At 35.1% G+C, this 25,719-nt stretch overlaps 1 protein-coding gene across 2 annotated transcripts in view; it reads left to right on the forward strand.

Annotated features, from left to right (window-relative positions):
- The window catches only part of LOC106877357 (polycystin family receptor for egg jelly), a 140,664-nt gene that overhangs the window by 29,139 nt on the left and 85,806 nt on the right, over positions 1-25,719 (forward strand). For both annotated transcript variants that reach the window (XM_014926242.3, XM_052967101.2), the window contains exons 4-8: positions 3,508-3,688; positions 10,407-10,570; positions 13,470-13,709; positions 20,278-20,650; positions 23,822-25,210. In XM_014926242.3, the coding sequence (XP_014781728.1) occupies positions 3,508-3,688; positions 10,407-10,570; positions 13,470-13,709; positions 20,278-20,650; positions 23,822-25,210 (2,347 nt within the window). The remainder of the gene's footprint in view (positions 1-3,507; positions 3,689-10,406; positions 10,571-13,469; positions 13,710-20,277; positions 20,651-23,821; positions 25,211-25,719) is intronic.

Below are 25,719 nucleotides of genomic sequence, written 5' to 3' on the forward strand. Positions count from 1 at the left end.
CGGATATTTGTCCTCATCTTGTTTGTTGTTAACACAACATTTCGGCCGACATAACCCTCCAGCCTTCATCGGGTGTCTTGGGGAGATTTCGAACCTGGGTTCCCATTCCTAAGGTATTTTTCGATGTTGTTGTTGTTGTTGTTATTATTATTATTATTATTATTATTGAGTGAGAGAGCAGCAGTGCATGCCTATTATTATTATTATTATTATTATTCAGGTCACTGCCTGGAATCGAACTCGGAATCTTGGGGTTAGTAGCCCGCGCTCTTAACCACTACACCATATGCCCGTTCGATTCCAGGCAGTGACCTGAATAATAATAATAATAATAATAATAATAATAATAATAATAATAATAATAATAATAATAATAATAATAATAATAATAATAATAATAATAATAGCAACAACATCGAAAAATACCTTAGGAATGAGAACCCAGGTTCGAAATCTACCCAAAGCACCCGATGAAGGCTGGAGGGTATACCAGCCGAAACGTTGTGTTAACAACAAACAAGATGAGGACAAATATCCGTCAAATGTCAAATGTAAATAATGTACTTTTTTTATTGTGGAATTTTTTCTTTCATTTTGTTAATACGTAACAATATTTGCTCTACATACTGAACAATTCATTTACAAAACCTGCAAGAAACAATTAAAAATGCCCTCAGATGTCACCTTGTGATTTCAAAATAGCAAAAAGAAATAATGTAAGGATACATTTGGAAGTAATGTGATCATGACTACATTATTTGAAAGAAAATTTAAAATTAGAAGAAAAATGGGTGGAAGGTTACACTTGGAATGCTTTTGATCGTATGTCTACTTTACAGGTTTGATCTGAAGCTAAATAACAATAACTTAACCTAAAATTGTATCATGATTAGCCAAAATGATAACTTTTCTCTGCACGTTATATTTCTGTAGGTCCATTTATGCCTACCGTATATCAATAAGATATACACTTCTTATCTTTTGAAAAATGTAATTTTAGCTTCAAAGAGAGATTAGATTTTGTGCAGCCGATGCCATGACGTTTCGTCTTGCCTTCTCCTCAATGCATTCATTATCTGTCTCCTTAAATTTGTGCTCACTGTTGTAATGAGCCTGAATTTATTTGCAAAATTACAAAATAGTTGTGCTAATCTAAATGCTTTGCAAACAACTTGCACATGCAAGTGCTACCAGTCGAAAGCTCCACATACCGGAAACCAGCAGGTGTATGGAGTCAACAGGAGAGAATACGCGCCGATTCGGGGGCCTACCTCGTGATGGTATCATTGTGTACCGGCTCCCCACCCTCAATGATATGAGGCCTCCTTGCTAGATCAACTGGTTGTCAAATAAAGCCCAGTATTCTTCTAGTCATCGCTCATCGTCTCTTTTTAACCAAATCCAGTGGCTAGCCTTTTCTAGTGTAGCTTGGATAGCGGTCATGGTGGTATTTACTTTACGATGAGTTAGGCCTAGCGATAACAACAGTCGCCTCACACTGTGTCCAACAAATCCTCTACATCCGACTTCGAGTGGAAAATGCTTCGATTTCCAGCCTGCATCTTCACATTCAACGAGGAGGTTTACATAACAGTCAGTCTTTCGAGCCTCGACTAGATTCACCACTTTCTTTCTTTCACACGCAATTAAAATGTCCGGTTTTTTCGTGACTGGGATGGGAAAGAGTCCTTGGCACACTGGTAAATCTGCAGCTACCTCCGAAGAGCCGTTCCACTTTTCATTGCTCACAGGAGGTTTCTTCTTCTTATTCTTGAAACGGATCTGTTGTCCTGACTGCATGAATGTAATGAAATCAATAGTTGATACTTTCAACGGTTTTTTCCCACTGTTGATGAGATATATATAAAAACGTTTGTATCTCTGTCTGTTTCCAATGCATTCTCAAATAGCTCAACTAAATCAAATCAAATTTTACCTGGTGATACTATCACACCCCAGGAGTGTTAACATGTAATTTTTTTGGATTAAAACAATACAGCATTAGCACTGGTTCCGTATTACGTCCCAAAAATCGAAGAATAAAAGTGAAACCTTCGACGGAGTAAGTTACGAATAGTCTCACTTTTATATTGTTTCACACGTGTATGTATGTATGGATGTATGGATGTAAATATGTGTATATATATATATATATATATATATATATATATATATATAATATTAGGGATAAGATCCAAAATTACAGGTAAAAACTCAATTAAAATCAATTTATTAAAAATTAAAATTAAATTAAGTTTCACAGTATAAAATATATATAAATATATAGTTTTAGGGAAAAGAACCAAGGTTCATGAGCTCATCGATGAAAATCCACTGTCATATATAGAAAAATTAATAATTAAAGCACAATAAATAAGTATAATATAATACAAAGTAAATATCATAAGATAAAGATAATAAAATCACTACACGTGTTTCATAACTAATTTTCAAATAGAAAGAAAATTTAAATCGATTAAAATCGATTAAAACTATCGAAGATCAATTCTATTAAAAAATATAGCTAATCTTCAGGTCAAAATACAACAATAATAATAATAAATGAATGTATATATCAACCAAGAATAAATAACAAATGAATTTATATAAAATACTTATTATATAAAGACAGAAAAATATTATTAAAAATATCAAAATAATAAACATTCCATGATCAACCCTACGTCCATTATAATATAAGCTAACAGGTATATTATATGCAAAAACCAACTTAAACAAATGTTTTCGTTTAAAATACAATTTGAACGAAGTTTAAGGTTAAAATAATAAAGATAGTATTAGCACATATTTAAAGGATGCAATAGTTTAAGCTAGACTATTTAAGAGTAAAAACGTTTATTTATAAGAAGTCTAGTAAAAATACTCCGTAAAGTATAGGAATAAAGATATGAATGGAAACATTATTATGAATGAATGATTAAACTTTATATAACTTAAAATCATAATAAAAAAAAGTAAGTGTACCATTTTAGCCTAAAATACGACTTCGATTTGATTAGGGTTGAAATATTTTCGATTAATACTGTATTATGCGATACATACCTAGTCTTTTTATGTTAATTTCTTTGTTTATACAATATCGTTAATGCCACTCGACCTGAAGAAAATTCTAATTGGGCCCCACCTGCGAGGTTATGCACTGTTTATCTTCATATGAGATCACCATGTCACGCACATATGGTTGTGATGCATGTGCCTGGTGTACCCTTATCAGGCGGGTATAATGGGCTCCGTATATTTTACCCCAGTGTCACTTTGATGGTATGCGTTGCTCTCTCACTCAATAATAATAATAATAATAATAATAATAATAATAATAATAATAATAATAATAATAATAATAATGGCTTCAAATAATAATAATAATAATAATAATAATGGCTTCAAATAATAATAATAATAATAATAATGGCTTCAAATAATAATAATAATAATAATAATAATAATAATAATAATAATAATAATAATCGCAAATGTCTTTTTTAGGAAGTTCAAGCAGTAACAACTGTTTCTGTAGAAACGCCGGTGGTAAATGTCACCCTAGACTGTCCTGATTTAGTGGCAACGCACGAAGAGTTTGACTGTCGCGCCATTGTTCAAGAGGGAACATCACTGACTGCCACCGTTGACATTGGTGAGGGTTGGCAGAGAACCTACCCCATTGCAGGTAAGAAATGTACATTATGTATGTTCTTCCGGATTTATTTTTCAAATTTCGCTCCAATAAAATCCAAGTTTTGTTCATTGAAGTTAGACATCAACCTGATGGTTTTCATGAGTGTATGCGTGCATGCATTGTATGTTTGTGCATGCGCGTGTATGTGTTGTGTTCGATCGAGTGTATGTGTGTGCGTGTGTGCATGCGCGTATATTTAATATCATTTGGGTAATAACCGTATAACGTGCTTTCTAAATCTCCTCTTTGTGTATCGGCAACCAGAGTAAGTATATGTGGATGTCATTGTGTTTATGAAATTTGTATATTTGTCCTCCTACTGTATGAGTTAGCTTCTCTTAAATTATCATTATCCAGTCAACTTCAGTAGAGTAGTCATCACTGTACTAAGTAGTCTTTCTAGGTATGATATACAAAGCATATATAAGGAAAAATTAAGATAAGCATAAGTATAAATTATTAGTTCCTACGTACGTCTCACCATTGAAGTTACTTGAAACTCAGCTGTGGATATTCCACGTGAATTTGGATACCTAACTGCAATGGTTCACCAGAGGAACACTTTATTGCGTTCAGTTACAGAGATCTAATATATATACACCAGGTTGGGTATAGCTTTTTTCGGATTTTCACTGATTATTTTTTGCAACTTGTATCTCCATGTTATATCAGTAGTTTGTTATAACTTGTCCAATCTTTGCTGAATTGTTTATTCTTTATTTTCATACACAGCGTATAAACATTAATTGTTTATTCTTTATTTTGTAGTTTTGATACTGAGTGGGGGGAAATTGCAATTAGAACCATTTTACACGGCCTGTGGAAAAAAAAAGAAAAATACTGAGTGCAAAGGCAGCGGCAAAAGAAATAAATGATGTGGAAGACCCAGGAACTGTCAACGAATATGTGGCACAAAACTGGTTCAGACATTTCAAGGAAAATGACACCAGCCTCGAAGACAAACCTAGGTCAGAGAGACCTGTTGTTGAACATAATGCCTGACTTGAAATGGCTGAACAGCCCAGCACAAACACTCGTACATTGTCAGGAGAACTTGGACCTTCACAAAGCACCACCAATCTACACCTCCATAAGCTTGGCCTTGTGAACAGATGCTGTCGAGAAGCTCCTCATGAACTGACCAATGACCAAGCTCAACAATGAGTGAACAAATGCCGGAAAATCCTAGAGATGCATGATTTTAGCATCGAATTGTAAATGTGGATGAAAAATGGATGAATTTTCGTAGAAAGAATTAATGGCTTCGTTCTGACCAGGTTTTATAACCTGTTGTTAAACAAGAACGATTTGAACATGTCATATTGCGTGTTTGGTACAATTTCGAGAGATGTTGCATTTGTGCTTGTCGCAGATGATAATGCTGTGAACGCTAACCTCTGTGCTCAACAACTGCAGTGAGTACATGATGTTTTGAAAGCACGGCACCCGGCATTTGTCAATCGAAGACGTGCACTCCAACAGCAACACACTGCCTCAGCGCACATAATGGGATCAAACACATACCTGACTAACTTGAGACGCTGGAAGTGCTGCCTCACCCTGCATACAATTCAGACCTTACTCCATCAGATTACCATCCTTTCCGAGACATGGCTCATTTCCTGAACAGACAGAGGATTGACAATGCAGAAAACAGGTGCAGGTACTTTTTTTGCCTCCAAAGCAGCCAAATAGTATAAACAAGGAATTCAGCTTCTGGCACAACGATAGCAACAACAACAGAATATGAGATGTATTTTGAGGAATAAACACTCCTCATATATAATTTGTTTCATTAATTAAAACTGGAAATATTAAAAATCTTTTGACTCAACCTGGTATATACATACATACATGCATACATACATACATACATACATATATACATACATACATATATATATATATATATATATATATATATATATATATATATATATATATATATATATATATATATATATATATACATATATACATACATATATAGATATATACATATATGTGCGTGTGTGTATCTGTATATATATATATATATATATATATATATATATGTGTGTGTGTGTGTGTGTGTGTGTGTGTGTGTGTGTGTGTGTGTGTGTGTATGCGTGTGTGTGCGTGCGTGCGTGTATAGGAAGTAATTAAGATTCAGTTAAACTAAATACTTAAGTTGAAGCACCAAATCAGTCCGGTATTATCCAGACAGCTCGAAGTAAGGTGAATAAAATCAAAATAAGTAACAGGATGTCAAGTAGTAATCCAGTACGACCGTTTCAAGTGGCTCTATTTAATTGAACAATGCAATCGTTACATCAGTTTAAATACAGCGCTATCTTCAGCTGCACAAATATGGATTTTCAACAGACAAGATATATTAATATAATTTTTCTTGAATATTCTAACAGAGCAAGAGGATTGAAGAATTTCATGTCACTATTGTAGCAAGAATAGATAAGAGAAGAACAAACTACAATTTTTTAGAGTGGGAGTGATAGGGATGTAAATATTTCCAATTTATCTATCGCCTTATTATCAACAAAAATCTTAGACTAAAAGACTGCGTATAGTTAGAATAAAGAGCAAAGTGAGTTGACAGCTAATAGCTGGCTGTTAGTCATAAATTTCATGCTGTCACAAGTATGCCTCAAACCGCAAGAACAAAAAACAAAACTTTAGAAAGAGTCAATTAGATAGTAGTAAATGTCTATAAAAGAAGTAGGCAGGTGTGACATTTATTCATGATGTTGTTACCAGTTAAAGGGATAAACACTATGAAAATATTAGGGGCTCAGGAAAACATGAGGGGTTCAGTGGGAGAACGTTTATAAGCAATATTATTATGTTGTATAAAAATAGAAGTAAAATTTTTAAAAATTCTAGAGTGGGATATAATAATCAAGTTAGCTAAAAGGGATTTATAGATCAATTTAAACAGTAAAAAGAAGATTACTATTATGTAAAATCAACTTAATACCTCATCTTTACTTAATTAATTATTAGGTGGTCACTATAAAGACTACTTGCATATGGAATTCATCTGGGAAGGTATACATACTATCTATAGATTGAAAGTAAGGAATCAGAAGCAGGCTAATAAGATAAATGATAATATATAGACATAATTAAATAGAAGTGTACAAGAAAAGTGTGTACTGGTATAAGTAGGTGTAATAGTATAAAAATAAGGCATACAGATACATATACAAAAAGGGATTTATGTATATATATATATATATATATATATATATATATATATATGTGTGTGTGTGTGTGTGTGTGTGTGTGTGTGTGTGTGTGTGTGTGTGAGAGAGTGTGTGTGTGTGTATTTATATGTATATTATTATTTTAATGATTATTACTTTGTATTTTATTATAGTTCTTTTTAGTGTATTTACTTATTAAATTTTTCTGTGACTGGATTTTCATGGATGAGTTCATGAACTTTGGTTCTTTTCTCTAAATTATGTACATATATATATATATATGTGTATACACACACACACACACACACACATATATATATATATATACACGCTTATATAAAGAATATTGTATAATTATTTGGTGTAAATATAAGTAACTGAAAAATATCAACTGAAAAACCATATTGAACCACATCTTAACCTACATGCGTGCGGAGAGGAGATGCAACATGCTCAACTATTCATAGTATGCTATACCAATATAAGCGACGGTAAATAGGAATGCAAAATTTAAAATTCAATACCATACAAAATTTAACAATATAAAGTTAAAACATAAAGGATAAGAGATTAATAAGGTAAACATAACAAAATAAGAAATCAAAATAATAAGAATTAATAAAAAATAGTAAGAAATATATTTAAAGACAGGGAATTAAAATTTATAACAGGAAAAGATAAAGGTAGCCTAAAAGGGGTAATAGGTATGGAAATAATGAGGACAGTTTAAGGTATTCATACTGAAGTGGTTTTATAAGTTATATTACAGGTGCTATTGTATGTATGATTGTATAGTTCTTACGGAGTATAAGATTTAGTCAAGGGAGACTTACTATTTCAAAATCATTACAAATATACCTAATATGACTGATAGGGTAGAAATTCATAGAAGGAAAGAATAGGATGAAATCAGACTACCGAGGCAGGGGTTACCATAGGGTAATGTTACATATAATACATTACATAACATAATACATAGCACATTATATATGTGACGTAACATATTATACTATATAATATAATATCCTATATTAGAGTGTAAGTTATAAAGGATACAACGTCCGAAGTTATTTTCCACCACCAAATCCCAAGTATGATAAATATACTATTATTAGTTTCGAAAATACATAAATGTGCGGGTGATGCTATGCATGTTAGGTTTAATCTATCATCAATAAGGCCGTTCTTGTCTTTGTATTTAAAAATCTCATAAATTTCCATAGAACAAAGCTCACATCCATATCTACTATCTCTATAAGGCTGCGCCCTCCGTATTATATCTCATTTAAGGCTAAATCTAATCCCACTTTCCTTAAGTTCTCAGATCTTACTAAACAATGAAAGATGGTTATTAATACGTTTTTTTCATATTTATCGAACACTCTATATAGATAAAACTACCAATTTTAGTCATAGTCGTTCATCTGTAATCTGCGTTTTGGATTAAACAGCGACCTCATGAAGGGCAATGGGATTTTACTCTACAATTGCAACCTTGAGCATTACTGCTATTAATATTATTGATACTACTACTACTACTACTACTACTACTACTATAATTAATATCAGCATTATATTTGCTGCTTCCTTCAACTATAGTATCATTTAAATTCATTGCAGCACCACCAGGTACTGCATCAGTAATACCTGGGCTAGTATAAACATCGGAGTCACAGTTTATATTATACATATTAGATAGGTTGTTCCGGATTCTTACATATCTCTTATTATTATCATCATTACAGGGGTTTAAATCATTATTAACAATACAAATATTATTATTAATTCCTCTTGCTAATTTTATATTCCTTCTATTAAACATGGCTATGATGGTACGTATATTGGGGAGGGTAGAGTATGAGATTCTGATCGTCTTACAGGAAAATATACCATTATATCTATGAGATGTAGGGAAGCTTTATCTCAAAGGTATTAAGTTGATTCTACATAATAGTAATCTTCTTTTTAATGTTTAAATTAATCTATAAATCTCTTAGCTAACTTGATTATGATATCCCACTCTAGAATTTTTTAAAATTTAATTTAATTTTTATACAACATAATATTATTTATAAGCGTTCTCCCACTGAGCCCCTAATGTTTTCCTAGATCTTATTGTAGCATCCTAAGTTTCATAGTGTTTGGCCCTTTAACTGGTAACAACATCATGAATTAATGTCACCCCTACCTACTTCTCTTATAGACATTTACTACTATCTAATTGACTCTTTCTAAAGTTTTGTTTCTTTTTCTTGTGGTTTGAGGCATACTTGTGACAGCATGAAATTTATGACTAACAGCCAGCTATTAGCTGTCAACTCACTTTGCTCTTTATTCTAACTATACGCAGTCTTCTAGTCTTAGATTTTTGTTGATAATAAGGCGATAGATAAATTGGAAATAATTACATCCCTATGACTCCCACTGTGTTCCATGCCACTCTAAAAAATTGTAGTTTGTTCTTCTCTTATCTATTCTTGCTACAATAGTGACATGAAATTCTTCAATCCTCTTGCTCTGTTAAAATATTCACGAAAAATTATATTAATATATCTTGTCTGTTGAAAATCCATATTTGTGCAGCTAAAGATAACACTGTATTTAAATTGATGTAACGATTGCATTGTTCAGGTAAATAGAGCCGCTTGAAACAGTCGTACTGGATTACTACTTGACATCCTGTTACTTGTCGTGATATATGTATATGTGTGTGTATGTGTATGTATGTATGTGTGTATGTATGTATATGTTTGTCTTTATTTTTTCCACTGCCATCGCTTCACAAGCAGTCTTGGTTATATCCCCTGTAACGTAGCAATTCGGCATATGAGACTGATAGAATAAGTACCAGACTCTCAAAAAATAGGTGTTGGTCTTGATTTGTTTGACTAAACCCTTCGAGGTACTGCTGCAATGTGGCCACAGTCCAATGCCTGAAACAAACCAAAGATTAAAGACAAAATATACTAGTGGTCGTTGTTGTGTTTGTATTTGTTTTTGATCTTGTCCTTGATTTCGTTCTTTTTCTTTAAAAAAATTCTCTCTTATTTTGTTTCATAAATCAGGTGTCGAACAAAAATATGAAAATAACAAATTCTATTCCTAGCTGGCATCGTTTTTATTTTACTGATATTGCTAATATCCTTGGTAACATCACATATCGTTCTGCTTTCTCCATCGTATGCAATTTATATAATGCTCCACAGTTTTAGAAACAAACTGTGTAAAAAAGAATTTCATCAATATCTTAATCATCCTTAAGACGGTGAGCCGGCGAAATCGTTACCGCTCCGGGCAAAATGCTTAGCGGCATTTCGTCCGTCTTTACATTCTGAGTTCAAATTCTGTCTCGGTCGTCTTTGTCCTTCATGTTTTAGGGGGTCGATAAAATAAGTACCAGTTGAGCACTGAAGTTGATGTAATCAACTTATCCCATCCCTGGAAAATACTGGCCCTGTGACAAGTTTGAAACTAATATTTTAATCACCCTAATTTTCTTCTTGCAGATGCAACTCGTTTTATTGCTGGTCAAGAGCTTGCTGCTTCGTCAACAGTACTCGCAGAAGGCAGTGCTGTAACCTATTTCAAATTGAATTCTGATTTCCAGTGGGATGGTGTGTTAGTTGGCTGGGAGCTGAAAGGTTCCATGGCAGGAAATATAAAATTATTGGTAGGTTTTCTTCTACATATAATTTTATGTTTGTGTGTGCATGTACATGCGTAAGTGTGCATGTATATATACATATACACATATATATGTATTTGTATGTACGTATGTATACATACATCCATGCATACATACGTGCATAAAAAAATACACACACACATATATAGGAGAAGAAAATGGATATAATAACAATGGGAATCTCGTGGGTTTCGTTGGTATGTCTTTAATTTAATTAGATAACAAAGAAGGAAGAAGCAGAGATGAGGGTAGCATTTACGATCGTTTCAATTTACTGGTTTAAGTAAATCTCTTCAGAATATAGATAGATGCATCTGTAAGGATGCGAAAATAATTGATACATATGTGATGGTAATGTAAACTAAATGGTAATTCTTACATTAAATTTTTGTTCTTGCGCTGGTAAATTCGCTGGGTAGAGGTTTGCTTGTGGTAGATTGGTTAGTTTCGTTGGGTAATTAGGGCGGGGTGAGTATTATTTAGGTGCGGGTTTCCTAGTTTAATTAAGCACATTTTTCCACGTGTGTATTCCGTTTTACACTGGCGGTGTAAGTGAAGGGGGTAACTCTAGCAGGGTGAAAAGGGAGCTAACTCATACCAAATATTGGGTGGTTTGAAAATGTTACGGCTAATAATTGTCTTATTATTAGAGTTTAGGAAGTTCTTAGTGCTAGGCGGGGCTCCATGTATTTGCAAAGTGTATTATTATGGAATATTTGGGGCGAGTGAGTTTGTGGGGTGACTATCCGTGTGTTTAATGTGTCACCCAGTTAATTAGACTTGTATAATGAGTATTCTTGTTTGGCATTATGAAGGCATAGAGGCCTGCATGAAAATAAGAAAGGCTATTCTGCCGGTATTTCGAAAGTACATAGAGGCTCACGTGAAGACAAAAAAAGTTGTTCTCAAATTTCCTGTTGAGAAGGATTTGCTTAGCCGTAAGTATAGCTAGGCGTTCTGATAGGTGTTGTAGGAGGTTGTTTTTGTGAGTATACGCAAGGTTAAGCTAAAATCTATTATTTTTATCCTTAAAGTCCCAAATGTATGCACTTAGCCCTGTTGAGTTAGCCTTATTCCTGTTTCTGAAGATGGATAGATGCGTATTATATCTGAGAATCATTTGGTTCTTAGTTGGACCTATGTATGATTTCTGGTTGTTTGTGCGGATGTCACATTGGTAAACTATGTTATTTGTCTTACATCTATATGAGAAATGGAACTTTGTTCTATATATGTACACACACACACATACACACACACACACACACACACACACACACACACATATATATAGAAGTATATGAAAAAAGAAAATGAATGACTTCACTGGTAGTTCTAATCAGTTTAATTTATTATTTTTTTATTTCTTAATAATATAAAATATATCTGCAACTAACATCCCTTTACTGCTTACTTCCTCCAAAAGAATTTTAAAGTTTTCCTTCCTTCTTGTAGTTCTTAAGGCCACATAAAGCTCGCCATCACTAAATTCGGGAGCTGGCAAGTAAATACCAACTTTTCGAAGCGACATTTCCTTTCATTTGCGCTCTCCATTACTGAAACCAATCTAAACTCTGACGACTTAAAGCCACTAAAAGCAGTCCCTGATTTATAGTTGATGTAAAAACTCCCCATTCAAAATTTCTCGGGGAGTCTTTAAGCTTTGATAAAGATCAAAAGAACAGTTTATGTCAGGGAAATTTCAGTCCAAGCGCTATAAAAATTCTTGGTCTGGAAGTGCTTTCCAGAGTATTGCTAGTTCGAGATGAGCTCTAATAACATGGAACTGTCTTCAACCAGACCTGTCTAATATATACGCAGATTGAAAAATTATTTTGAATGCATGTATTCAGTGTTTGAGCATTAATGACATATTCGTATGTAAAGATGGGTTTGACTATCAACTAAATCTATTACCCCACCGTCTTCCTTGGATTGGGAACAGCGTGTGATTTTCTGGTTGCTATGGTGAAAGAAGTTATGAGATGGGCAGGTTTAAATGGACTTACATCAAACACAAATTCGTTAATCAACATTCTCAACTTAACTTGTTGATGAAAGTCAAAGTGAAGAGGGAGGCACTATCTTCCAATTACATTGTTGAAAGGTTGGTAAATGTAGCGAGTATCACTTGGTGGATGGTTATAGTTGGAAAACATAAAAAGGAGAGTGTACATGTCCTTAGTAGTCGGGACAATACTGGATCTGTGAGGTTCCTTGATTGGCTTTAGGTGATTGTCTTTCTTGAATAACTCATTCAAAACACCTTTTGTATATTGTCTACCTACCTATTTATCATAATTCATTCTGCATAACCCTTCCCTCCATCATTTTGTAATTTTCCCTTATGACAGCCCCTCATCTGCTGCTCTTGTGGCAAAAAATAAACAATATAGTTAATATCACTTTTTATACTGAAAGTCAAATTCCCGCCAAGTTCGAATTTACTTTTTATCTTAATAGAAGTAATAAAATACCTTAAGTTCATGGTGAACCGAGCAGATATCTTTCCAAAGTTTCATTTCACAGCAATAATATATATGATTTTAAACATGTAATTATACTTCAGTTCATCAATTTTCTAAAAACAAAATCCTCGCTTAGTTAATGTTTTATTAAAAATGTACATAAATATGTAATTACCTCTGTTTTCACTTTCGTTCCCCTGCAAAAATGGTGATTCACGTTAATTGAGAATTTTTTTTCCGTACGGCATTCAGTACATCCGTTCTTAACTTATCATATACATATGTATATTTCAAACTTGAATGCCGGTGTGCATGGCTGCGAAATATAATATATATTTAAGCTGAATTATTACTATTATTACTATTAATATATAAATTTTGAATAACACCAATTTTTATTTATGTTAATTTCAAAGGTTCTTAAGCCCGATTGTCCCTCCACGTATTGTTACGCTACACACCACTGTGGGAATTGCGTTGAAGGAATGGCAGAGGAATGTAACTCTAACAAATATTGCCTGGCGTCGAATTTGTGTGACAATCAAACTGCATCCAGTAAACCAAAACCTGATACTCTGTCATATCAAGTGATCTCTGCCAAATCAGTTGCTATTACAACTGGGTACAACTACATTAAAGTGGATGAAATAGTAACGGTAAGACCTTGTTTATTCATGTGATTTGCAATAGACTCAAATTTTAAAAAATAAGACTATTATAAGGTGCAGAGGAATAATGTAAGCGACATTATCTATCGTGTATATATATATATATATATATATATATATATATATATATATATATATTTATTTATGTGTTTCAGCCAAGTGGCTGCGGTCATGCTGGTGCATATATATATATGTGCGTGTGTGTGTGTGTGCGTGCGTATTCTCCTGCCTATATTCTTCTATCTACTGTTTTATTATTTTATTCCTTTATAAACTGTGAATTCCCTGTCTAGAACTTTCATAGATACTCACCTTGTTTCTGATGACGGAATACCCTGTGTATAGAGATGCTAACCTATTACTTGGGATATCTCAGAAACAGCTGTAAGATATCCAATAGTTAATTAATTAACTAACTAATTAATTAATTAATTACTTCAAATTCACCTTACTCTAATTGAATATTCTAAATGACTTGAGATACTCGTCCTGCCTTGGTGTTTCTTGTCCTTTTTCCTATTCCCTAATCCCTCCTCCCAGGCTGACTTGTTCCTCTGCTCCGTACTTGCCCTTACTACTCCAACATCACCACCCTCATAGGCACCCATCATCGTCCCTATCATATCCCGACTCCTTTACCTGACCTTCTAGCAATGTCATTTTCTGCATCACCTGCTCTTTCTGCCCTTCTCCGTACATCAGTCAAACGAGACACCGCTTGGCTGACCGGTTTGCGGAGCACCTCCATGGCATTAGACTCAGCAATGAAACCCCTCCTCTCTTCACCTGACACCTACTTCCTCTCTTCACTCCTGCCCACCTTCTCTCTTCATTGACACCCCAACACCCTATCCTCCCACCCCACCCACATTCCTACCCACCCTACCCCACTGCCCCACCACTCCACACACGAGCACCGACCACTTCCCAGCACCCACATCAAACACCATCATCCCCACATCCCCACACCCACACAATCTTCAATAGCGTCATCATACATACCACTATATGAGCAACCACACGTTTTTACACACCCACACACATCAAAGTCACTAGCCCTTATCCACACACAAACATACACACACATTCTCACATAAACACACGTGCACGTGCACCTTCGTTTTGGGATCACCAATACTTTATTATCTCACCTTCTTTCAAACTCTTTTTCTAATCAGTCGCCATGCTTGACCGCTAAACCCACAAGTCTTTTTTTTTTACTCTCTCTCTGTTTATTTTCTCTTATATCTTCCTGCTGGAGAGCGTAGGTTCGAACGGTTATATATATATATATATATATATATATGTGTGTGTGTGTGTGTGTGTGTGTGTGTGTGTATACATACATATATATACACACACAGGTGCAATAAGTAAATTGTTGAGTTTTTTATTTTTTATTTCGCGCATGCGTATTGTTTGCTTTTGATTTTGTTGATTACTCAGTATAGTAGGGTCAGTTGGGCATCGTTTGTGAGAAAAACAGTACCATGACGCAATTCACTCTGCCTAAAATTTGGAAACGATATGTTGTTCTGTTTGGCATTTGCATCGGGAGCTCTAATACGAACATTTCAGAGTATACATATAAATATATATATATCACTTTTTCCCCCTCTCGTTCTTCCTCTCTTACTACTACGTATCTCTCTTTACCCCTCTCATTCTTCCTTCTGTTACTACTATATCTCTCTCTTCCCCCCTCGTACTTCCTTCTGTTACTACTATATTCCTCTCTTTCTCTCGTTGCTCACCTATTCTTCTACTTCCTCCCTTTGTTTCTCCCTCTACCACACACTCTCTCTCTCCCTCACCCCTGCATGGTCACAAGCTTCCGGTCAATAATCCTTTTCTTCCTTGGCTATCGCCGAGCAAACACGCGAACTTACTTCGTCCCCACTTTCAAGTTCGTGCCTCACAGCGTTCATATACACATAATTTTTCACGTCTGGCCGCATGGCCTTTTCCGTTTGTTTTCCTGTCTTGTTTTTTGTCCGCCACTACATTCCTCCATGGCACAGGTTTAATTTGTGTATACAAATTTAATTTGCGGTCCATGTGAAGAGCCGTTTTAACGATGCGTCCTGCCCAACTCTTCGAAATGCCGGTGTTAAAACGTGGGTAGCTGATGAAGGAAAATGTTCTCTATGTGGCTTGTGTGTTTTCTGTACTCTGGTTATTATTATTTCATGTCTACGTTTTGTTTGCAATGTCCTGTACCCAGATATGCACCTATATATACAGGTAGACGTAGGTATGCACACACCTGTACGTATATATGCATATACTCTTTTATTATTTGTATATATATATATATATATATATATATATATATATATATATATATATATATATATATATATATATATATATACTCGTCAGTGGATCATAGATCCGAAAAAGAAGCACACTTCAAAGAATAGACCAGTAATGTATTTACAAACAGTTAAATATATGTCAGGTTATAGGGTGATGAATGGTTTCGCTTCGATAAAGTGCTAGGCCTTATAGACGGCTCGTCAGATCTGCCATTGAACCTGACGGGCCTTCTATAAGGCCTAGCGCTTTACGGATGCGAAACCATTGGTCATTCTATGACTGCTTGTAAACATATATATATATATGTATATATATATATATATATATATATATATATATATATATATATATATATATATATATATATATATATTCATTACAACGTCTGTCTGTGTTCAGATTGTCTTTGCACAGAGGCCATCCAGACTCCTGCCTTTGCCGTGAACAAGAATTAATATTCTCTTCGCTCCTTTGCGTCACATGGGATCAACTCCCCTCCCCTCTTCATCTGACTCGCCTCCTCTCATGTCTTCATCTGTCACCTACTTCCTCTCTTCACTCCTACCCACTTTCTCCCTTCATTTATACTCCTTCCATCCACACCCCACCTCCACACATCCCACTCCCACACACCCCACCCCTACCGCACTAGCTTTAGGGTTTTGGGGTTAGGGTTAGGATAGTTTTGCCAAATTTGGTAAAAATCTGTTCAATACACCGCCACAAATTTTTCACCAAATTTGGCCAAAATACTCATAACCCTAACCCTAACCCTAGCCCTAACCCTAACCCTAAAACCCTAACCCCAATCCTAAAACCCTAAAGCTAAAACCAGTACAAACGCACGAACGATGTCATAAATAACAGTACCACCGATAGTTGTTGTTGACAAACAACGGCAGTAATTTTATTCAAGGGAAAAGATCCCATTACACCGCCACAACGTGTTGTTGACAAACCACAGCAGTAATTGTTTTCACCTCAATAGACGTCAGTGATTGGTTGAAATTACCGAAATACGACAACTTTTAACATGAAATAACTTCGAATATAAAAATTTTTCTCTGTTCTATAAGACAAAATATGCAAGTATACCAAGTTTTAAAGTGTTTCGGTAGAAAACACACTAAATAAAAAATGGTGTCGGCCAAATCAGAAAGATCCATATATTTAAATTCTCAAACGCAGGATAATGCTAATAATATAGCCTGAACAGGATAAACTACAGCTGGCCGCCAACACTTTTTTCTGCAAAATAGTGGTAGTTTATCCTGTTCAGGCTATATTATTAGCATTATCCTTTAACTTTCTAAGACACCTCAACGCTTCTAAAGCAAACTTCGTTTGTTTGTTTACTTTCATCGTAATTTGAATTTATATATCAGCATGACCGCAGCCACTTGGCTGAAACACATAAATAAATAAATAAATATATATATATATATATATATATATATATATATATATATATATATATATATATATATATATATATATATATATATATATATATATATATATATATATATATATATATATATATATATATATATATATATATATATATTCAATGCCTTCAGAGTTAAATAAGAGAGTAGGGCGCAGGTCTAAAAGCATCCATCTATTTAGTTTTAGTTTCATCTCTCCAAATTCAGAGTTCATATCATAACGCATTGAATTTTAACAACTATTTCGTCATCTTTAAACTATTTTGCTGCATAACGCTAAGATGGATTTGTTTTGAAACGTTTCTAGGATTTTCTATCAGGAATACATTGGAGTGGATTTCTGTTATTGTATTTGAGTCCTCAAAACTTACAGTCTTAAAATTTTAAATTAACAATATGTCTATCAATTACACAGCGACTTTTACTTTTAGTAGTAAGTCGCACCTATCTGTATTCTCTTTAACAGCCCCGTTGACTGCTTGGGAACTGTTCAGGACGTGAGTCATCGATCCTTTGACTGGTATCTATTCGACCACCTTCAGCTCCGATACTGAATCGAGGAATTCTGTTGCTTCCACAAGCCATAATATTCCCTTATGTCAAAACCATAGTTAATGAGATCACGTATTCAAAAACAGGGTTATGGTGATTCAATTCTTTGAATCTCTTCGACACAGTATAGCTGAGACACACCAATAAATTGATACAAAAATTGGTAAAAATTTTCACAATTTTTGGAGGTGGGATACGCCCTCAAAATACTGCATACAATCTTCCAGCCACCGGAAGATTACCTTGCAGTTGAGCTTCACTTAGTTCGCCACGCTGCAAACCAGCGTCGTGACCTCCTTCAGTGTGAAGAAAAACACTGACAACAACGCATGCGCAGAAGCAAGCTTCTTTATTTCTTTTAAATTGCCATAAAGGCATTACACAGAGGGGGACACTACAACACATGTGGGGACATATAACAATTAAAAATATAAAAATAAAATATGTTATAATGAATGACACATGAAAATGAACATGAAAAACAAGTTAAAATATGATAACATGAATGATATCTGAAAATGATATTATGAAGAGTGTGCTACTCATCCCACACTGAATAACATCACTCGCCTCTCTGGGTCCTAATTATTTTTCTCCTTCAGTCCAATCCTTTTTCCCCTTTCTCTATCACTTAGTGACATCATTCTCTCTGCCATGCATTCGTAACCTTTTTCACCGGGGGCGGGGTTCTTCTAAATTTTGTGGTGTCTGTTCTTTCTTTTTCTTTTTTCTTTTCATGTGAGAAAACGGGGTGGGTGGGTTTGGTGTATGTATAGGGGGTCTGAGTGGTCTTGGGTGGGATGGAGTTGGACTGGGGTACCACATCACACTCAGAGTTTTTTCTTTTTCTCCTGCTTTCTGTAACTTTCTATTCTTCCTCCTTTTCCTCCGTCTGTCTTTTCTTCCTCTCTTTTCTTTTCCGTCTCCACAACTGTTTCTTCAGCCATTGTCCTCTGTAGAGGGCAGTATGCTCTAATGTGGCCCTTTTGGCCACATTTAAAACAACGTGGTACTCTGCCCTCTACCCACACCCTCAGCACGATTTCCTCCAACGTCACTGTCTCTGACAAGTTCTCCAGTTGATCCTCCTCCGTCTGAATAATGAGTTCAAGTGTTTTTCCTTTCCACCCTCCCTCTTCCGTTTCTGTGGATTGGAGCAGGAGCACAGCCACTTTCTCCTCACTTCCAACAAGGACAGCTGCCGCTACTCAAGCCACTTCTATATCCGGTGGAATTGCTTCTACCCTCACCTTGGAAGACTTTCTTCCAAGGTATGTGGGCAGAAGCACTACTTCCTCTGTTTTGACCGCTACACTCGCCAGCCTCCTCTACTGTCCTAAATCGGACGACCATTGTCTCATATCTTCTTCCTTTGGTTATGTACGTTATCTCCTTTGGTCGTTCCCTCAGCGTCTTTTCCACTTCTGTCTCCACCTGTTCTGCCTTTTTCCTTTCAACGAATACACCTTATAGGTGATCGTTTTCTTCTCCATCCTCTCCATCATTCCTTTGGGGAGCGACAACTTCACGTCGCCACCCACCTTCTGAGCCATTTTCTCATACTCCTTCAAACCAGCCAAGTCCAGCTCCCTTCGCTTCACCTCCGGGGCTTCAGCAAAACTCCTTGTCTTTAACACTCTGTCCATCTTTATGACCACCCTTTCCAGCTCCTCCTCCTCCGACGACAACTCAGACCGTCAAAGTTTGAGTACATCTAAGCAACACAAAAAACTACGTCCGACTCTTGCAAAATCCAGAGAGCAAATAACCTGACGCATACACAAAAGCAAGCTTCTTACTACATAACCGCGCCTGCGCAAATATATTTAATTTTCTTTCAGATAAAATCAAATTGACTGTAGTGATAAATATATTTAAAGCTTTTCATGAGTTTTGTTTGTGTCATGAAATCTAAGACTCTCATAGAAAAGTCTGTTAATGATTTAAGTTTGAGAATGCATTCACATTTTATTTGCTAGAGGTCTTCTCTTATATGTTGTATCATTTTACGCAATATAAATTGTGTCAAAATGGTCTGAAAATTCCTTCTATTATAATACCATTATTCTTTGAATTCATTATTAAAGTGCTTTCTAAAAGAGAGGCTATGTTGTTTTTATAATCTTCATTGGTTTGTTTATGATTGGAAGTTAGATACTTTCAGAACATTTCTGATTATGATTTTTATATTTAATTTTTGTACTATATTAATACCTATATACATTATTTTATTCAAGATTAAAGCTGGCTACATCATCGGATTCGAGAAAGGGACAGGCCAAATTGATGCGACAACACATAGCGATACAGATAAATACATAGGAGCCACCACAAGTGAAGGGAGCGTACATACAGTTCAAAGTATGACTAACAGTGGCGGCAGCCATTTATTGAAAGGAATTGCTTCTCGTACTTCAGTACTATCCTTAAACCATATCTATACTGAAACCAAGGATGTTGAGATACAAGTGATAGTGACTGGTAAAGAAAACAGTGAGAACGCTACCAAACTGTTGATGATACAAGAAGGAATTGACAAAATTATTATCAACTCAACTGAATTTAAAGCGACACAAGTTGAAGAAACATTCGAGATACTGCCGCATACAGGTAAATACAGTAATGAATACACAGGCTCTGTCTTTCGACTTTTTGATTAATCAGTCATTTTTAAATGCATTATGGCCTTTTAAATGTGTTCTACTTTTTTTTATTTTTTTATTTTTGTAAGTTTTAGTCTCTGTCCTCCTCCTTAATAGAATGTCAGGTTTTGAAAATTATTCCTTCTTGAGATTATCTCCCCTTCCCAAGTGAAGATTGCATTAATTGCCGTCTGGTAATTATGCTACATCCTCTAGAGGTGAAGATGACTTTAATAAATCAAGAATTTATGTTGTATGGTACTTCACATACTTGCTCCTAAACTACTGGTTTATTTTTTAGTCACTGTCTTCTTCTTCTTCTTCTTCTTCTTCTTCTTCTTCTTCTTCTTCTTCTTCTTCTTCTTCTTCTTCTTCTTCTTCTTCTTCTTCTTCTTCTTCTTCTTCTTCTTCTTCTTCTTCTTCTTCTTCTTCTTCTTCTTCTTCTTCTTCTTCTTCTTCATCATCATCATCATCATCATCATCATTTCATTTGCGCACAACAAATTAGACTGTTGGGAAAAAAAATCCTAACATCATTGGACTGCAACATGTAATCTTAGATGTCAAGAATCCTCCTAAGTATCCTAACTCTTCCTAATAATAACGTTTTCTGGAGCTGCACTAAACAAGGTTTAATTCCTATTTCCTCTATCTATTTGTTCAAATCTTTAGGGATAGTTCTTAATGCACCTATAACTTCAAGATACATTTTATCCGCACTTTGCATAGTCTCAGTAACTCAATGGCTAGGTCCTGGTACATTGCTATTTTCTTTTTACCTCTCATATCGATTTTCTCATCATTTTAAACTGTAAAGTCAATTACCTGGCACTTACTATTTTTTGACTACTACTACAGTATGGTCAAATTCTAGCTTTCTACATAACCCCCAGTGGATTATTCTCTCTAGATTGCCAGGTCTTTTTTGTTTTGTATTCTTTCTGTGCCAGCATACTACATTCACTAACTATATGAGTAACATTTTCTTCCTTTCATTTACATAATCTACATTGGGAATCTACCTGATTTTTGTCTATCTCGGATTTTATCCAGTTATCTTGATGTTGTGCTGTTACTAACAAACTTTTTGTCTCCCTTTTTAGCCTTCCTTTCTGCAACCACGACTATGTCACACTATTACTATTTTCTGCTACTTTCTTTGGAAATCTGTCATGCAAAGCCTTCTCTTACCAGTCAGATAATCTTGCTTCCTTTTCCTGCTATTTGGTTTCCCCGTCTCCTACTGTTACACTTGCAGCTCTTAATAAAATTTCCTCACTATTGCTTACATAGGAGGCTGTGTCTACTCTAGCTAACCCCGCACAGTTTTCTACTGATATTAAACCTCTACCACCTTCCTAGTTCTTCAGTCTAGGTTTGCTAATTCAGATTTTGTCCAATCTACAAAAGCTGCTGAATATCTAAGTAAGGATAATGCCCAAATATTTACAGCCTTCACTGATTTACAGTTAAAGCTAAATGGTCCAAATATAATACAGGCCATTTAGCTTTAACTTCATTAACTTCCTTACCCTTCTTATGTACTCCTTCTCAATTTTCTCTTTCATCTCTATAGTTAGTACCCTGTCAGATTCTAATACTCCTAGGTACTTTTTACTTCTTTCAGTGATTGACAATCTGGTAATTAAATGCCATCACTGCTAACTACCTGTATCTTTTTATATGACTAATATTGCGCACTCATCTATGCCGAATTCTATACCTTTATCTTTGTTGGAGACTGGTGCTGTTACTGCTGTTATCATTTTCTTCTGGATCAGCCCTGATTGAGCAGATCTGTGATCAAAGGAGTTCCAAACTTGACCATATTCTTTTTGAAGATGGTAGGGAGAAATCTGTCCGAACTGGACATTGTATTGTGTTCTTGAGCAAAAGCATTTTATTTCACATTGCTCCTGTCCAATCAAGCTGTAAATGAGTAACCCTGCAATGGACTAGCATTCTGTTTAGTGGGAATGTTGTGACCTCGGTTAATTATACGCCGGGTGACCGGAACGATGAGTCCTAGGATTCGAAAATTGTAATGTCTTGAGGTTCTACTGTGACACGCACACTCACGAGTACAAGTTTATTCCTATGCATACGTATGTGCACAACATGCACACACATATATGCATACATCCTCCAATTCAGGTAACCATAAATCCCAAGAATTGTCCTGCCATTTTGTTAGTGACCGGCTTGAATTCGGTAAAGAAAAAAAAAGTACTTAAAATGATTCCCAAATAAACCATTTATATATGCGGGTGGATTTCAGTTCTAATACAAATAGCGCTATTGTTTTTGTAAGCAGAGCCTGCAATTCTATATGACCTCAATCCACCTTGTTATTAAAGAGGGCCTTATCATCTAGGTGCCCTTGTATGATGCAGCTAAATATCATTTATGACGAAGAATCAATTTCTCTTCGATAGAAATGTGAACTGATTTTGAAGAAATGATAGATTTCAGTTTACACATCGACTAAAGAAGCAACATTAAATGAAGTAATGTTGTAAATATCAAATTAAATATATTATGAATGTTAGAACCTAAAATTACGTTACCTAAAGTATTTAACTAGTACATCACAAATGGTAGGTCTTTTGGAAGGATAGAAAAATACTGACTAGAAAGTAATCGTTTATGCACTTGCAATTACATGATTCTAGATTCGATAGGAGATTACTTAGCAGTTTGGGGAAGTGGCTGTTTCAATAGTTTCGAGTCAACCCAATCCTTGTGAATGAAATTGGATGTAAGGAAACTGTGCAGACGTTCTCCGTATTGTACCTGTTTTAGAATGGAAGATTTAATCCTTCCCTGAGTTGAACATCACCACGTGTTAATTTATTGGATTCTATTCAGTTGAAAGTTTTTAGATTAGGTAGCTGTTCTGAGACTAACTCTTCACTTTTCCCCGCATTTTCTGGTCATAGTGCTCTTCATCTTTTGTCCTTATACATATGCACACACACACACACACACACACACACACACACACATACACGCACACACAAACATGCAACTAAAATATATATTACATTTTTATATAGATGGAAAGTTAAATTTAATTGCTGGTACTATCGTCTCATGAACATTATAACATCTTATTTACTCTGGCTCCTTTTCTTTACAGGTAACAAAGTAACTTATGAATGGGATTTTGGCGATGGCGTTGCAGTAAACACCACAGAAGCACAAATCGTTCATGTCTATACACAACCAGCGACTTACAACATTACTGTATCTGCATGGAATCTGCTGAGTAGGAAAACAAATTACACGGTGGTTTTTGTTGAAGAAGCTGTCAAAGATCTGAAAATAGAAAACAAACCCATAGCGACAACAGAAGATGCTATTTTTCAAATTAGTAAATCTAATGGTTCCCACTTTCAATGTACACTCACTTATGGAGACAGTTCTGACACCAAGCTGAGCACGTCAGATTTTGCACCTACGGCTACTTCAACACACAGATATCAACAAAGAGGCACATACGATGTCACAATAACTTGTTCAAATAACATTTCACAAAATTCATTTTCTGTTGAGCAAAAAGTCGTTGATCCAATTACAGAACTGAAACTTGTCGAAGAGGGAGTACTTAAAAGTGAGAAAAAAGCTATCAATTTTTCAATCGCTACTGGATCTGAAGTTTCATTTGAGTTAACTTTAGATGGTGTAGACTATCCAGTCACATATAACCCTGATACAAAAATTGGTTCAACAGAATTAATTGACTGGCCAAATTATGGGTTACATTATGTCATTATATCTGCAACAAATCCAGTTTCAAATGTAACAGAAACGTTTGAGTTTGGAGTGGAAGAAGAAATAACAGGAGCTAAATCTACGGTGGTTGGAGGAAAGAAAAGAATAAAAATCGGCGAAGATGTGACATATAAAGTAACGAAGGATACTGGATCAGGAGTGCAAATTGAATGGATTTATGGTGACGGGCAAACGTTTAATACTTCATGGAATGATACAGATCAGTCAACTCATACTTTCAACATTGCAGGAAATTACAGTGTTGTCGTAAATGTTTTTAACAAACAGAAAAAGGTAGTATTTATACATAACCTATTAGTTTTGGCTCCTATTGAAAATCTGACTTTAGAAAGTAACAGTCCTGTCATGTTTACACCACCTGCCAACGTCAATTTCAAATTTGTTTTGGCCAGTCTTCAAATTCCTACCGATGCCAGAGTAAACATCAGCTATGGAGATGGGAAATCGGACAGTCTTTTTTTTGATCTGAACAATGTATATTACCATGCCTATGAAGACATCGGCGTTTTTCATGTAACGGCAACCGTAAGCAATGAGGTAAATGAAGCGGATCTCGAAACAGTGGTGGATATTATCGAGCCGTTTGAAGATCTTACCATTAAATCTAATCCACCTTATGCTGTACTGAATGAAGCCGTACAGATTTCTATATTTTTGTATCGAGGAGGCAACACAAATGTCAATATCACATGGGACATGGGTGACGGCACGATCAAGGAGACACCAAGAATAGGTAAGTAATGTTCACTACTGTACACTTGGATTTATATGAAAGAAGGTAATTATTGAATAACATGAAAGTGAATTATCAGAAATTTATGATGACAAAAGATTTTCTCGGCTATTCAACCATTACCCAGGATAATTTGGCATTGTTAATTTGTCATTAGACAAGTGGAATCACAGACTATGAGGCAACTGTAGAAAACCTGAGTTACAGAAATAATCACCCGTTCCTGTAAAACTTGCTGTAAGATGAAACCCTGTGGTGCAAAATTAATTTTCCCATTGATTTTCAGATTTATTAAGTCATAATACGTTCCGGCAGATATTTTCATACAAGAAACAATACGAAATCTGTGCTATACATTTTTTATTGGATTGACAGACACTATATTGTGACTATATTCCTTTTCTGTGGTTGATATTTCCATGAAAAATATATTTTCCATGGCGTGGCTGTGTGGTAAGAAGCTTGATTCCCAACCACACGGCTCCAGGTTCAGTCCCACTGTGTGGCAC

The sequence above is a fragment of the Octopus bimaculoides genome, chromosome 4, assembly GCF_046866305.1.
Source record: "Octopus bimaculoides isolate indiv1 chromosome 4, ASM4686630v1, whole genome shotgun sequence".
Lineage (NCBI taxonomy): Eukaryota > Metazoa > Mollusca > Cephalopoda > Octopoda > Octopodidae > Octopus > Octopus bimaculoides.